Here is a 16,292-nt window from a genome sequence, read left to right on the forward strand (position 1 = left end):
TTTCTTTTTAACCAGGCTGTGAATATAGAGCTGCAAAGCTGAGATGACTGTGCTGTTTGCCAGGTGAAATGACCTTGCATCTCTTTCCATATACTTCATGGATTTCAAAAGCATTCCACATGGCAGAGTTAGACTTGGGATCTCAACTGAAAACACTTATGCATGTCTTAGAGAGAGCTGTACTCCTGACCCCCACATCCTACCCCTCTTGGCCATGTATGCTCCTAGCAGGTGCCTGATTTCTTTTATTTTTAACCTCCATTCTGAATGCAGGAAGCCTTTGCTTGCTGTGAACATCCGAGAATCAGAGCCCAAGCACATCCTAGAAGGATTTCCTGTTTGGGACTTCTGAGCCAGACTCAAACATGCAAGAGTGGAAGCCTCCCAGCAACTTAATCATTCCTCCTGGGCTATCTGCCAGATTGCTCCTATCTAGTTTAGCAGCAGGAGACCATAAGATGCCATCTAGCAGGAAGGTGCTAAGCTGCCAGACCACTCTCCACATGCTGTTGAAGAAGGTGGGAACATGCAAAGTCAGTTCCAGGGTAGGGATGTGTGGGACTCGAGGATCACGGTCATTGTGGTGGCACAATAGATACATGAGGGTTATCATGGCATCACATTACTCTTCAGTATTTGCCTATTGAGCTAGAGAAACACAAAGAACGCAGAGACCATGTTTTCTATCTATGGCTATCCCACCAGTTTCTAACCCAATGAAGCGTATGCCAGTCCAAGCCAAGAGCAGCCAGTTTCTTGAGGAGAATGCTATGGGAAACGGTGTCAAAAGCCTTGCTGAAGTCAAGGTAGACCACATCCACATTACTATATATATATAGTAATAAGTTCTAATTTATTAGAATTAGACAAAAAGGACCAATTTTCATCTCTAGCTAGAGGTGATATTTGTGTAAGAATTGCTGGTCTAAGAAGAGAGGTATTTAATGATCAGGCTTGATGTCAAGGGAATAACAAACATCACAGATACTGAAGAAAGGACTGAAGTGAATGATCTAGGCAAATGCAGATTGCTTGTACAAGTTTACAGGGGTTTCAGTATAGATTTTGATAACATGACACTAAATTTGAGACCTCATTAATGTACATGTATATAAATATCTGAGGGGAGGGTATCGAGAGGATGGAGCCAATCTCTTTTCAGTTGTGCCCAGCAACAGGACAAGAGGCAACAGGCACAAACTAAAGCACAGGAGGTTCCAGTTCAATATGAGGGGGCACTTTACTGTGAGGGTGACAGAGCATTGGAGCAGGTTGCCCAGAGAGTCTGTGCAGTCTCTTTCTCTGGAGATATTCAAAACCCGCCTGGCTGCCATCCTGCACAACATGCTCTAGGTGATCCTGCTCGGCAGGAGGGTTGGACTAGATGATCTTCAGAAAGTCCCTTCCAACCCCGCCCATTCTGTGATTCTGTGATTATGTGATTATGTCATTTTGTGAAATGGCAAATGTGATAAAATGCAGCAAGTTTGTCAGACTAGCACATTAGACGACTTTCTTTGTAAGTGATCTTTTAGGGGGAGCAGCAAAAAAGGTAGATCAGACTATCTGAACTGCAATGCTATAATGCCACATGAGAAATTATTTGTTCAGATGGAGAAGACAGAATTTAATACAAAAACTGTAAGATGTATAAGATTGGCAAAAAAAAAAAAAAAAAACAGCAAGGTTATCAGTGAATCAGAACTTCTAGGCTTGAGAGAATGCACTGGTTTTTCAAGATGCAGTTCTGGAGCTCATCTATTTCATTTTTTGCAGATCTTGGGGGAGGAAGTTATACTGATAAGGTTGATCAGTGAAATAATGTAAAGAGGCCTTGCGAGAATAGTGGGTGACCAGAACATCATAAAAGAAAAAAGATATTATTAAGGATTGACATAATAGAAATAGTATGAAAACTGTAATTTCATAGTAGACTATTCCTTCACTGTTAAAAGGGATGTCCAGAGGTGCATAGTCCAGCCTCTCATTTGAATCAGGACAGTCAACAATACTAGGTCAGATCTGCCTTGAAAACTTGCAAGGGTAGAGATTGTGTGAGTAGCTTTTTCCAGTGTTGCACTGCTCCCCAGTGAAGAAACTCCTCCTAATGACCACTCTGAATATCACAAGCTATAATTATGGTGATTGTTCTTGTTCTGTTGTCTACCACTATGAAGAAGCATTTGGCTCTGTCATCTTTTTACCTGTCCTTCAGCTAGGGTGCCATTACGAAGCCCCTTAGCATACTTATCACTAGACTAAGCAAGCACTGCTTAGAATCATAGCATAATAGAATCATAGAATATCCTGAATTGGAAGGGACCCACAAGGATGGTCGAGTCCAATTCCTTGCTCCACGCAAGACCACCCAAAAATCAGACTATATGTCTGAGAGCATTGTCCAAGTGTCTCTTGAACTCCACCAGGCTTGGTGCCATGACCACTTCTCTGGGAAGCCTGTTCCAGTGCCTAACCACACTCTCAATGAAGAACTTTATCCTTAGCCTCCCCTGATGAAGCTCCATGCCATTCCCTTGGGTCCTATTGTTGGTCACCAGAGAGAAGAGATCAGCACCTGCCTCTCCTCTCCCCTTGTGAAGAAGCTGTAGGCCACCATGAGGCCTCCCCTCAGTCTCCTCTTCTCTCGGCTGAACAAACCAAGTGACTTCAACCACTCCTCATATGTCTTGCCCTCCAGACTTTTCACCTTCCTCATAGTCCTCCTTTGGCTGTTCGCTGATAGTTTTATGCCCTTCTTATGCTGTGGTGCCCAAAGCTGCATGCAGTGCTCAAGGTGAGGCTGCACCAGGCAGAGCAGAGTGGGACAATCCCTTTCCTTGACTGGCTAGCAGTGCCATGCCTGAGGCACCCCAGGGCACAATTGGCCCTTTTGGCTGCCAGGGCACACTGTTGACTCAGATTCAATTTGATGACAACCAGTACCCCCAGATTCCTTTCCACGGGGCTGCTCTCCAGCCTCTCATCCCCAAGTCTGTATGTACAGCTAGGGTTGCTTCTTTAGTCTGTCCACATAAATCTGTGTGCCAGGCCCCTAACTATCTCCTACAGTTTTTCAATATCCTTCGTGAATGGAGGGAACCAAAAATGTAGATAGGTGTCCAGGTGCGGCTTCCCTGTATGCCAGGCTGAGGGGGATGACTTTTTCCTGTGACCTGCTGCTTGCCCTTCTAATGTTGCACAATGTGTTGATTGCCTTCTTTGCAATGAAAACATACTATTGACTTCATTCAGTGTCCACCCCAATTCCATGTAGATCTCAGCAGGACTGCAACTCATCGAGTTGGTTCCCAGCCTGTACCAGTTACGGGGTTGTTCTGCTTCAGGTGCAGAGCTTTGTACTTTTATTGAACTTAATGAGGTTTCTGCTGACTCAGTTCTTAAAACTTCTCTCTGGATCTAAGTTCTCCTGTGCAACATATCGGATGCCCCTCCTAAGTACCACCTGAAAATTTGCATTTTGTGTCATCATAGATATGAAGATACTGAACAATATTAGCTCCCAAATCAATGCTTGGCTAAAACAGGGAGCCATCCGCTAGTGGAGCAGCCTTGACGGTAACCCACTCTTGTCCTGTTTTCTTTCTTAGTAGACACTGGCGGGGCCCCAATCACTTGCATGGCAGGCACTATAGATAATCATAGAATCATAGAATCATAGAATATCCTGAGTTGGAAGGGACCCTTAAGGATCATCAAGTCCAACTCTTGACACCGCACAGGTCTACCCAAAAGGTCTACCCAAAAGTTCAGACCATGTGCCTAAGTTCACAGTCCAATCTCTTCTTAAATTCAGACAGGCTCGGTGCAGTGACCACTTCCCTGGGGAGCCTGTTCCAGTGTGCAACCACCCTCTCTGTGAAGAACCCCCTCCTGACGTCCAGCCTAAATTTCCCCTGCCTCAGCTTAACCCCGTTCCCGCGGGTCCTGTCACTAGTGTTAATGGAGAAAAGGTCTCCTGCCTCTCGACACCCCCTTACGAGGAAGTTGTAGACTGTGATGAGGTCCCCCCTCAGCCTCCTCTTCTCCAGGCTGAACAGGCCCAGTGACCTCAGCCGTTCTTCGTACGTCTTCCCCTCCAGGCCTTTCACCATCTTCGTAGCCCTCCTCTGGACACTTTCCAACAGTTTCATGTCCTTTTTATACTGTGGTGCCCAGAACTGCACACAGTACTCGAGGTGAGGCCGCACCAGCGCAGAGTAGAGCGGGACAATCACCTCCCTTGACCTACTAGCGATGCCGTGCTTGATGCACCCCAGCAGATAAGTACTGTCCAGCCCAGACGTTTCAAGCCCTGATGTGAGACAAGGTGTTAGCAGGTTATAGAATCTTGTACCCGGGGCTCTGCACTTGAGAAAGTAGCTGTGGTAAAGACTGGCGAACAGGCTGTGCCCCTGTGATCCTGTCCCCACATCCTTGCAATGCCACCCACCGACTCTCTCCATCGCCTTCTGCCCAGCCGTCTGTCCCATACCATCGCACCACCTCCCTGCCCTTTGCTCCTTCCTACCCTTTCCCATTCCCCGGGCCCCCGGCGCCCACTGCTTCCTCCCCATCCCTCTTTATCCCGGTTGCAACCCTTCCTTCCCCTCCGTGCAGCCCCTGTCCCCGCCGCCGCTCCCTTGGCCCCTTCGTGCTCCCTGTCCCGCCACACCGTCCCACCGCCACGGCTCCCGGCACGGGACCGCTCCGGGGCCGCGCTCCGCCGGCGCGCTCCGGTGGCGGGGCGGGGATGGGGGCGGCGGGGGGAGCGAGGGGCTGAGGGCGGCGCTGGGTCGGGTTTCAGCAGGAGCCTCCGCGCCGAGGCAGCGCCGACCCGCCGCCTGCCGCCGAGCTCTCCGCGGGGCGGCCGCGGCAGCGGGACGGCCGCGGCAGCGGGAGGCCGGGACACCGGAGCACCGCGGGGGCCGCGGCACCGGAGGGCACCGGAGCGCCGGAGGTACCGGAGCGGCCAGCAGTAACGGAGCGGCTGCGGCACCGGAGCACCGGGATACCGCAGCACCGGGGTAGCGGAGCGGCTGCGGGGCGTCTCGCCGGGGCCGTATCCTGCGGGATGTGAGCGCCGCCAGCGCGGGACGCACGGCGTAAGTGCCAGCGCCGGGGACCGACCCGCGCCCGTTGCCCCGCCGCCTGCGCCCGGTGTTCCGCACGTCCGCATCGCCGCACGGCGGGCCGGGCCGGACCGGGACCGGGCGCTTTGTTCTGCCTCCGCTGCGCAGACAATGAGGCGGGGGGGGGGGGGGAGGGGGCGGGGGCGCCCGCGGCGCAGCACCGCGGATCCGCGGCTGGACCGGCCTCGCCCGCGGCGCGACGGCAGCGGGGCCGGCGGTGGGAGCGGACGAGCGGGACGGTGCGGGCGCGGGCTCGGGCGAGGCGCCGGGGGTGCCACCGCAGAGGCAGAGCCGCCGCGGGGCGGGCGCTCAGCGGTCACGGCAAAGGAGCCGCGGAGGCGCCGGGCGGGGGCTGCGGGCCCGAGTAGAGCCGTGGCCAGGGCCGGGGCTGGCATAGCTCCGGCACGAGGACTGCACCGTGCAGGGCGTCCCAGGAGCACCAGGGAATAGGGCTGTGCACGGGGACCGGGAGCACCAGCAGGCGGGGGGGCGCCTGACGGCTGGGAGTCCCCGTGGGGCCAGGAGCCCCAACAGTGCAGGGTCAAACGGCCCAAGAGCTCTGAGTGACAGAGAACCCTGGTAGCCTGGGAGTGCCAGTGACCAGGGAACCCACTGGACAGCAAGCAGCCAAGGACATGGACCACCTCTGTCGTGGGCATACAGTATGGCAGAGGCCCAGCCAGTGCTCAGATGCCTGTGGGCCGGGACTGTGGGAACTGGCTAGCGCGAGGAACTTTTATTAGAGATGTTTCCTATGTGGGGGAGTGTTTTCAGAGACAGGACAGGCTAAATGGAGCCCTGGCATGGCACAGAAATGGGGTACACCAGGGATGAAGTGGAACTTGATTGCATCCTCATGAGACTCATTACTTGGGTCTGATATTAGAGGGAAATAAAGCTGTGTGGCAGGGCAGGGAGCGAGCAATAGGGAATGGGATTGAAGTGCTGGTGCAAGAGGGCCAGGTAGGAGGAGATGGAATGGCCAGGAGGCATCTTAACTGTAGGTCATGGTAGACAATAGAAGTTGAAAGTGAATTGTTAGCCTTGGGCTGCACTGCAAGTGAGGCTGGACTGTGTCTATCTCTGAAGGCAGAGAATCAGAAAGTCTTCAGAGAGACCTGTGTGAATGTAGAAGAGAAGAACATGTTCCAGGACAGTGGAGTGGTACTCAGCAAAGATTAAAGAGGCTTCTGCATCCTTCCTGATCTGGACTGGAGTCTCAAAATCATGATAATATGAGTCATGGCCTCTCATGTGAGGCTTTGGATATGGAAGCAGCATCTGCAGCTTTGATGGAGCTTTTGCACAGCAAGCGCTCTGACATATGTTTGTGGCATGCACAGTGGGCGCATTTCTAGCTTCTCTGCTGGGGCCAGTGTAGGCCTGCTTTCCCATCCTCATGGCTGACAAGAGATCCAATGCCACTGGTAGGCAGACAGGGATGCATGCATTGGCCCTTCTGTAAATCCTTATTTTTTTTTTTTTTTCTAAATGTGACATCTCGTAAGCCTAGGCTTGGTGCTTCTGGTGCCCTGGCATATCAGCCCTAGGCCTGGGGATGCCTCTGTATACTGCAGCACCCTTCCTGTCAGCCTCCTTACTTGGCTCTGGACCCCAACCTCCTCCCTGGACAGACTGTGATGCTAACAGTTTTCTTCAGAGGCTTCTGCTGCCAATTGTTACTAGGGAACTCAGTGCCCAATGGTGGGAGGGACATAGAGGGAGCAGGGCAGTCTGGCTCACATTACACAGGCTGGGCCTGGACCAGTTGAGCCAGCCCCTAGCACTGAGCTATCTGCTAATTGGAAGCAGCTGTTTGGATTTGGTGACTCTGCATGCACTGAGGTCACTGCCGTCTGTCTTCCTTGCCGACCCAAGCCTGCAAACTTCATAGGAACAGAGGTCTGTTAGTACTATGGACTCGTGCAATCTGGCAACCTGCAGTTTCGTCTTTTGCCTAAGAGGTAGCTAGGCTTTGAACCTACCCATATGCATCCAGGGAGCATAGAAAGGGAGAAGTTCACACAGACTTTCATCACCCCAAGAACGCTTCTTCCTCACCCCAAGAACCCTAGTCTCTGTTCCTCGGTTGTCCCAGTGCTCTCAACTGCTCTTTGCACTCTCCAGCTTGACTTTACCAGTTTCCCTGCCCCCATGCCAGTAGCCCACAAAACCTCACTGCACTCCCTTCTGCTTCCCAAAAGCCATATCAAGAATCAAACTTTTTTTTTTTTTTTTTTTTTTTTTTTTTTGTTCCCATATCTGTGCCCTGATCAGTGCTGGGCATTATCCAAGACCTTCCAGCTTAATCCTTTCCTCAGCCACTGAGATCACCTCATTGCCTCTCTCTGTATGTCTGTCTACTAGTTCTTCTACCCTTCTTTTCCTTAAGTTTTCATCTACTCACCTGCCAAGGTTTTGAACCCTCTGCCTTGTACCTTCCCATGACCTGGGCAACTGAGTCACAGTTAGGATGATGCAGTTTCATCACAGAAGCAAACTTGGGCCCCATTCCTCCAGTTCTGGATGTGTTTAGTTACCCCTTCAGCTGTAGAAATTTAATTAATTCCAATAGAAAGAGACGGACCTGACTGGGACCACTGAATTGGTGCAGGTCACCAGCTAGCAGCCCACAAGTACAAGTAACTTCTTTTTACTTCTGCTCCTGAAAGAGAGGAGCAGATATGAGGATTCATATTTGCTAGGTGCAAGAACAGTGTGTGGCTTTACTTGCCATGGATGAAGTCAGGCACTGGGTGTATACATACATGTAGATTTCTAGTTTGTATAGCCCATTGAAGTAAACAGATATTTCTTCATATGAAGAAAACACTTTAAAAATTTTATTTCTGTCACTAACCCAAGGTTTCCACAGGAAAAATCAACCTAAACTGATGTCCTGAGGTGGAAAAGAAGACCAAAGAATAACCATACTACAGCCCCTGGAAAGGGTTAACACTGCTGTAGGGTTCTGTAGACTAAGGGCTGCCATTCTTAGTCCCTAAACTAAGGCAGTATCAGCCACCTCCGTCCCCCAAGACAGGGAGGTTCCTGCCGTCCTATGTCTGACATGAGCAGCTCCTGAGTGTGGTTATGGGACCAGCAGCAAATGCTTTCAAGAGAGTCCAAGTGTGAGCTCATGCTGCCGCCATCCCTGCAGACCACTAAGCCTCGTTTACCGGGGGCTAAAAGCAGCACTGGGGCTGGTGTTCTTCACAAGGTCTTTGACTGCTGAGTTGCTTTGGCTACTCGCAGGGAGGGTGGGCAGAGCCCTTGGGGGCTGACTGCCTTTGGGCACCGGGAGTGTGTCCAGCGTGTCCAGTAGTGGTGTTGCTGCAGGGAGCTGCTCCTCCCTGCTCGTCCCTCCCCCACTGCTGCAGTGAAATGAAGCTACAGCAGGGGGAAATGGAGTGAAGGAGCCAGAATGAGCAAGGAGCAGTAAGAAGGAGACAAAGGAGGAGAGTGAGCAGGGGAGGGTGTGGGACGGGGAAGGAGCCAGAGCAGCTGGCAGTTCAGAGGGAGTTGCTGCGTTCCTACTGTACCACCACCACCCTCCATGGTACCAGCTTGGGGCATCCACAGATCTCTGTGCCAGGCCAAACAATGGGCCCTGTCCGCCCTAGGAGGACAGGATTTTATCCTGGGCATTCCCAGCTGTGGGTATGTCCTTTGCAATAGAGCCATTCTGATTTATTGTTCACTGGATGTAAGCCCACTCCAGTTCTGCTGCTCCCTTCTAGGGACACCCGATTTGCACTTCACATTTTTTTGAGCCTAAATCCCTGTTGTCCTGAAAAGCATGCTACTGGGGAGGGGGGGATTCAGCAGGGTCACTTGTTGGGCTCTCTCCCAGTTTAAGATTGTATTTTTCAGTATAGAGAGGTGCTAGGCTGCTGCTTGTCCAAAAATCTCTGTGGTCTTGCAGACAGCCTTTCTCAGCCTCACTGGAAGCATTCAGCTGTTAAAGGCACAGGAACCGTCTGCTGTAGGGCAGCTGGCTCCAATGTTGCTGGGAGAGCTGGTGGTTGGGAAGAATGCTTGGCTGTGTAGAAAATAGCTTATGTGATAGGGTACCAGCTAGTAACCTCAGCAAGAGGTCAGGTGTGCTCTGCTTATCTGACGTAAGGCACTGTCCTAGGCCTTCCTTCTGGGCACCCTCTGCTCTAACACCTTTTAATCTCATGAGGGATAAGTGATACAGAGCAATCAGGCAGGAGATACCTGGTAGGCTTTCCCTCCACATGTTTTTCTTTTGTCATTCCTTTGCTGCTCCCTCTTAACCAGCCTCTGGTCTGCATTCCTTGCAGGATTAAAGCACACTGCACAGAAGATCGAGCAACCTTCTGCTCTGCAAGTCCCTAGTAATGGAGCAGATGAAGGGGTCAGCCGTGCTTCTTCTGGAGCTGCTAATCCTTGGGGGCCTGAGAGCAGGGAAGGGCTCTGCCGTCCTGGGTACCCTGGATCTACAAATAGATGAGGAACAGCCAGCTGGCACCATCATTGGGGACATCAGTGCTGGCCTGCCACCTGGTACCAGTGCCTACATGTATTTTATATCAGCACAGGAGGGCAGTGGTGTTGCCACTGACTTGGGAATAGATGAGAACACGGGTATCATCAAAACAGCCCGTGTCCTGGACCGAGAGACCCGGGACCGTTACAGCTTCATTGCTGTTACTCCAGAGGGCATCACAGTAGAAGTGAATATCCAAGTTAATGACATCAATGATCATGCTCCAGCCTTTCCCAAGCAACACAGTACCTTCCAGATTCCAGAGCACACACCCATTGGCAGCAGATTTCCCTTGGACCCAGCCTTTGATGCTGACAGTGGCCTGCTGAATACCCAAGGCTATGTGATTAAGGGTGACAATGTGGGGCAGGCCTTCCGCCTGGAAACACGGCGAGGACCCAATGGGGTCTTGTATTTGGATCTGGTGGTCAGCAATGTCTTAGATCGGGAGAACCGATCATCATACTCCTTGCTTTTGGAAGCCTATGATGGTGGCTCCCCTCCCAGGAGCACCCAGATGACGCTGGATATCTCTATCCAGGACATCAATGACAATGCTCCTACCTTCAACCAGAGCCGCTATCATACTCTTATATCAGAGAATTTGAAACCTGGCAGCAGCATCCTTCAGGTCTTTGCCTCTGATGCAGATGAAGGAGAAAATGGGGATGTGGTTTATGAGATCAACCGTCGACAGAGTGATCCTGACCAGTACTTCACCATTGACTCCCGAACTGGAGTCATCAAGCTCAACAAGGGTCTGGACTATGAAGTCAGGAAGGTGCATGAGCTGGTGGTACAGGCACGGGATAAGGCTGTCCATCCTGAGGTCACTACAGCTTTTGTCACTATCCATGTGCGTGACTACAATGACAACCAGCCCACCATGACTATCATCTTTCTGAGTGAAGATGGCTCCCCTCAGATCTCTGAGGGAGCCCAGCCCGGCCAGTATGTGGCCCGCATCTCTGTTTCTGACCCAGATTATGGTGAATACTCCAATGTCAATGTCACACTGGAGGGAGGGGATGGTAAGTTTGCCCTCACTACCAAGGACAACATCATCTACCTTATCTGTGTGGACCAGCTCCTGGATCGTGAAGAAAGAGACTCCTATGATTTGCGGGTGACAGCTACTGATTCAGGAACACCTCCACTCCGGGCAGAATCAACCTTTGTGCTTCAGGTGGTGGATATCAACGACAACCCTCCACTCTTTGACCAACAGGAGTACAAACAGAGCATTCCTGAGGTTGTGTACCCAGGCAGCTTTGTCCTGCAAGTGACAGCTCGAGACAAAGACCAGGGTCCCAATGGGGAGGTGCGGTACAGTATCATGCATGGCCATGACACCCACTCCAGCTGGTTTGCCATTGACCCTGCTACAGGTATCATCACTACTGCTGCTCCACTGGATTATGAGAAGGATCCTCAACCTCAGCTGACAGTGCTGGCCACGGACAGGGGAACTCCTGCCCTCTCTTCCTCAGCTGTGGTGCATGTGGCCCTGCAGGATGTCAATGACAATGAGCCAGTGTTCAGGAGTAATTTCTACAATGTGTCCCTGAAGGAGAACACCCCTGTTGGGACCTGCTTCTTACAGGTAGGCACAACTGTCAGGAGTTGATCTTGAGGAGGGCACAGCCAAGGCTATGAGGGGTTTGGGATGGGAGACCTGCCACTGAAGGATGTTTAGTGCAGTTTTCATGGCTTAGATAGGTCCTGATGGCAGCAGGAATGCTAGAACACAGAAATCCCTACTCAATGTGAGTGGGAAATGGGGCAGAACAGTGTTACACCGTTTCTGCATGTAAGTACTGAGTAATATCGCTGATACTGTGGGCAAATCTCAAGGAATTCCTTTGTGCAAAGCATTTCATTGGCATCAGCTAACATTGTGCACCACAGTACAAGGCATTGCTGGCACAAGGATGGAGCAGCCTTTCAGGCCAGGATACTAGAAATGGTGCTCAGGAACAAGGGTCAAATCTGTAGGAAGCTGCTAACTTCTCTCTACCCCTGTGAGATGATTAGGTGAAGTTCATCAGTGTTTGAAAGGCTAGTTGTGAATATTAGCATTAATTATGCATGATTGGCGTTGTTGTATTACCTTGGAAGCAGCATCTTTGGAATTTGAACTGAGACGCAATTGCTGCATCAGCCTTCAAGCAGTAAGAGGTCTCAGGTGAGGCCTGAAGGGTTTGTGCACCTCTATCAGGTTCTGTGGATGCACGGCAGTGATGCCATTTGTATGACTCCGAAGGTCTGTTCAGGGCAACACGCTGCCTTGTCCCAGGTGGGTGGGGTGGGGCTAGGGCCAGGGCTGGGGACAGAGGTAGGGCAGAGGCCAAGGGTGGGAGTGGGCTCAGGGCCAGGGCAGGGGTGGAGCAGCTCTGGGGAGTGTGGAGGCCCCAGGTGTGCGCAGGGACATCTTGGCTGCAGCAGCCCCAGGGGAAGTCCCCGCTCCTCTGTGCCGTCCGGCTCAGTGTTGCTTGCTGGGCAGGAAGGTGTTCTGGAAATGCAATTGGCGATGGCAGCTGGGCTCCTGGCCACAAGCATGGGTAGAGGCAGGAGGGAGAGCGGGTTCCACAGAGGAGCTGGGGTGGCGCAGAGCCACAGGGATGGCATGAAGAAACTGTTTGGGTGTGCGAGGCCTGGCCACGGTGAGGACCGGCACAGCGTGGGGGCCAGCCCGGCTCGCACAGCACAGGGGGAGGCGCTGGCCCGGAGGCCAGCAGCAACTGAGGATTTGGCCAGATTTCGATGGTCTTGGCTCAGCCCTCATGTTTCGTTTGGAAACAGCGCGTCTGGGCTGAGCGCAGGTAACTCCCGCGTGGCCCCAGCACAAAGCAAACAGCTCACACATCTGCTGCTGCTTCCTCTGAGCCGGGAAACGTGAGAGGATGGGAAAGGAGGCAGGCCAGGCTGCCGGCTAGGCACCGGGCCGCAGCTGGAGTGGGCCAGGTTGGGGAGCTGGGCAGATCTGGGGTGGGGAGCCTGGATCTCCTGCTGGTTCAAGCCACCCCTCCCCCAGAAGAGTCTTCCAAGGAGCCATTGGGGTCAGCAGTGGCCAGCAGCTGGCACCGTCCCACGGGGTTGCTCATGTCAGCCCCTGTGTGCCCCCTGCTTTATTCCAGCTGTCTGTGACCTCCAAGCATCAGGGCTTGTCCTGCCTTAGGAGGTGAAAGGGTCTGTGGCGAGGTCTGGATTTGGTCCAGACCCATGTAATATTCACAAGAGCCCAGACCATGGGCAGGCACTACCAGCATGATGTGCAGAACACAGCTGCCAAGGCCAGCACGAAAAAAAGGGTTTGGTTCTCCATTGGACCACCATATTTCTAAGCAAGAAACCTTGGGAGGACCAGGTCTATTTTCAGATGTTGATATCTGCTCTCTGTGGGCAGGACAAAATGATGGGAAAGTGAGGAGTCAATGTGAGTGTGAGTGACCAGGAGAGACTAGCTGCAGGTCTCCTGCATGCCCACACACCCCATCCGCTCTGCCAGGCTGGTCTTTGTGTTTGGTGTATGAACAGGGCTGAGCAGAACAGGTTGCTGGCCTGAGCTCCAGAGAAGAAAGGAATCTCATAACATCTTTGTTTATTACTTGTGTTTATTATGGGCCAGGTCTCACGGTAGCAGACTCTGCATAAGCCCTAACCAAAGGAAACAGCAAACTCACAGTTCAGGTCTCAGATGAGAGAGAAATGCCAGTAGAGAAGGAGCCCAGGGAATCAGTGGACACAGCACCTTCAGGCAAGAGAGCAAGGGATAGTCAATAATCGGTTGTCTCTGTTTCTCTGTGGCCATGAGTTGATAGTATAGATGCTTTAGGGCTCATCGGACCACATTCAAGTGCTATGTTTATATGATGCAAAGCACTGTTCTGGTATAAATTCACCCTGCTGGCTTAAATTTGCTTTAAATATTCTGTTGGATTGACTTTGTACCAGCAAGCTGCATGCATGGTCAGATATTGTCTTTCTGGGCCTTTCTAACTTTTCATGCTAAATCAAGTATTGTCTGTCCTCTGGCAGCCACTGTAAAGCACAGAGAGAGCTGTGTAACCCCCATGTTGTGAATGGTGGCTGATTTGACTGAAATGTGAATGAGATGAGATGGTGGATTACTGATTCTTGCATAGATTCAATATTAATGATTTTGGAGCCAGGGTTTACATATTTCCCTTGCACCCATACACACAGTTGTTGGGGAAGAAGATCACCACCAATCAAAAGCTGACCAGCAACACATGCAACGTATATCCGTATCTTAAAATTTTGAGGACAGGTCTGATGAGCTTTTGAGTTTGAGTACTGTTTTGTGATTCTGTGGGACTGGCTATGCTGCATGCACAGCACTGGGACAGCCTCTGGGGCTGCACCATGACCTGCATGAAGTGCTCTAAGCTAGATCAGGCTGCAGGAACTGTATTACAAAAAGAGAGTCCTAAGGGATAATCATGATGCATTGGTTATGGTACTGAAGGGGACAGCTGTGAGAGGACACAGCGAGTAGTCACACATTGGGACTGGAGCAGCAGGAAGACTAATACTGACTTTGCTGCTAGAGAGAGTGGTGGAAGGACATTGTTACATTCATTCATTTTCTTGGGACAACGGATTTGGCATTAACCTATTTTCAGACCTTTGCACGACATAGAACAGGCCTCCTCCTGCTATGAAACAAGAAGACAAGTTTCCCAAGACAAGATCGGGAGATGCCTGTGAGCTCCTTAGGGATCAGCATGAGGAGAGGGAGTGCATCATGCTTCTGGGAGAGAGGGCTGGGAGAGCGAGTCTGGGGGTACAGAGGGACTGGGAACATGGGGGAGATGCTGGTACATGGGGAGGTTGTGGGGGAGGTGAGTGCTGTTGTTACCGCCAGAAGAGCTGCATTTGTTCCAAATTCCTGTGAAAGTTATTTCCTTGCGCTGCCAGCAGCCTCCTCCTGGGCTTGGCACAGCAGCCAGCGCCATGATTAATTCAAGTAGCATTTCCCCTGGAGCTGCAGCAGCTTTTCCACTGCAGCCGAGAGGCCCCAGCCCCTTGCGCTCCTCTCCCCCATACTCTGCTCCTCCCCCAGCCCCCTCCACAGCTCCCTCCTTCCTCTGCACTGATCTCCAGCCCCCTCACAGCTGCCCCTCTTCCCTCACCTCTGCTTTGGCCCCAGGCCCCGTAGAACTCCCCTTCCTCCTATAGTCCTTGCTCATGCCCTCCCTCTTCAATGCTGCCCACAGCCCCACACCTGTGCACACTGCTCCCCCAAAGTGCCCGGCACTGCTCCTCCCCTCCCAGAGCCCCAGCCTGCCAGCATACTCCCCCTCCCCTTCCCTCAGTCTCTGCTCCCTCCTGTTCTTCCACACCCCTTGGCTGCTGCCAGCTGCTGTCATCTGCCCCCCAGGGACCCTTGCTGTTTTGCCCCTGGGGCAGATCTCACTGACAGTGCTCTCCCTCATGGGCATGGCCATGGGGCAGGCACCCCAGCCTCTTCCTTCTCCCCTTCCTGTCTGGTGTTCCCCTGCTTGTCCTGCTCCCTACTCTGCTGCCCCAAGCTCCAGTATCACCTGCATGTCTTGCATCATCATGCCCCATCCTGCTGTGCAGACCCGCTCTGAAAGCTCTCACTACCAGAGCTTTGTGCAGCCAAAGCTCAGCTCAGCACCCTTCTCTGGAGTCCTTGGCATCAGCACCCTCCAGCAGGTCACTTCCCACCCTGCACTGCTGCTGCCCCACTCAAGCCCCCTTGAGCACTCTTCCTTTGCAGGGTCGTGACTTCTGCCCTCCCTGCTCAACACCCAAACTTGTCCACTCTGCCGAGGTTCCCAGTGCCCTATAACTCCTTGCTGCTCTAACAGAGTAGACATCTGTGTGCTTGTGTGTGAGTCTTTCTCCTACTCTTTCTGCTCCTTACTTTGCCCCTGCTCCTGGAAGAACTGGGACTCCCGGAAAGTTTGTACTCACCCTCGGGTTCCTGTAGCCAGTTGCCCTCCACCACAGTCTTATCACCCTGCCAGTGTCTTTGATTAAACTGCTTCCCTTCCTCCTCAAACCCAAGGGCTTTGCTACATCACATTCAATTCTTGGATGTCACAATCTGCCCCTGTGCTCCATACCTAGCTGTGTATGGATACAGCAGCCCTGCGTCTGCCCATGCCTTGGCTGTGGCTGTGGAGCTGCCAGCCAGAGCCTCACCATGTCCTGTAGCTGCTGGGCTGCAGGAGCCAGTGGTGCAGGCATGCAGTGACTGCAGCTGTGCAGAGGGGTCTCCCTGGACGTGGCACACCCCACAGCCTCAGGGTCTGACCCTCGCCTCAGCCACGCGTGCTGGACAATCACTAGGGCCGAACCCTGACCCCACACACTCCCCTGAGGCCTGAGTATGCTGGAGGCTGAGACGCAGTCCGGGAGCCAGAGACAGCTCCTGAAATAGCAGCCGTGGCCGCTCCCTGGCTGCTTTTAGCTGGTCAGCAGCTGTGCCAGGGCTGGGGAGGGCAGGACGCCTGGCACACACTCAGGCAAAGGGAGCCGTGCGTGGGATCGTTGACCACACTGGCGCCAGCCTCCCCTCCTCTCCCACCAAGAGCCGTCACTCTGAGGGGCGGGAGCCCAGAGCCAGATGTTTGCCAAAGCCACAGCGTAACATGTGC

General features: G+C 52.6%; 1 protein-coding gene across 1 annotated transcript in view; it reads left to right on the forward strand.

Moving 5' to 3' along the window:
- Positions 1 to 4,682: 4,682 nt before the first annotated feature.
- The window catches only part of DCHS1 (dachsous cadherin-related 1), a 48,843-nt gene continuing 37,233 nt past the window's right edge, over positions 4,683 to 16,292 (forward strand). The window contains exons 1-2 of the mRNA XM_084493029.1: positions 4,683 to 5,102; positions 9,437 to 11,245. Coding sequence (XP_084349155.1) covers positions 9,494 to 11,245 — 1,752 coding nt within the window. The 5' untranslated portion in view covers positions 4,683 to 5,102; positions 9,437 to 9,493. The remainder of the gene's footprint in view (positions 5,103 to 9,436; positions 11,246 to 16,292) is intronic.

Source organism: Aythya ferina (genome assembly GCF_964211825.1).
Source record: "Aythya ferina genome assembly, chromosome: 1".
NCBI lineage: Eukaryota > Metazoa > Chordata > Aves > Anseriformes > Anatidae > Aythya > Aythya ferina.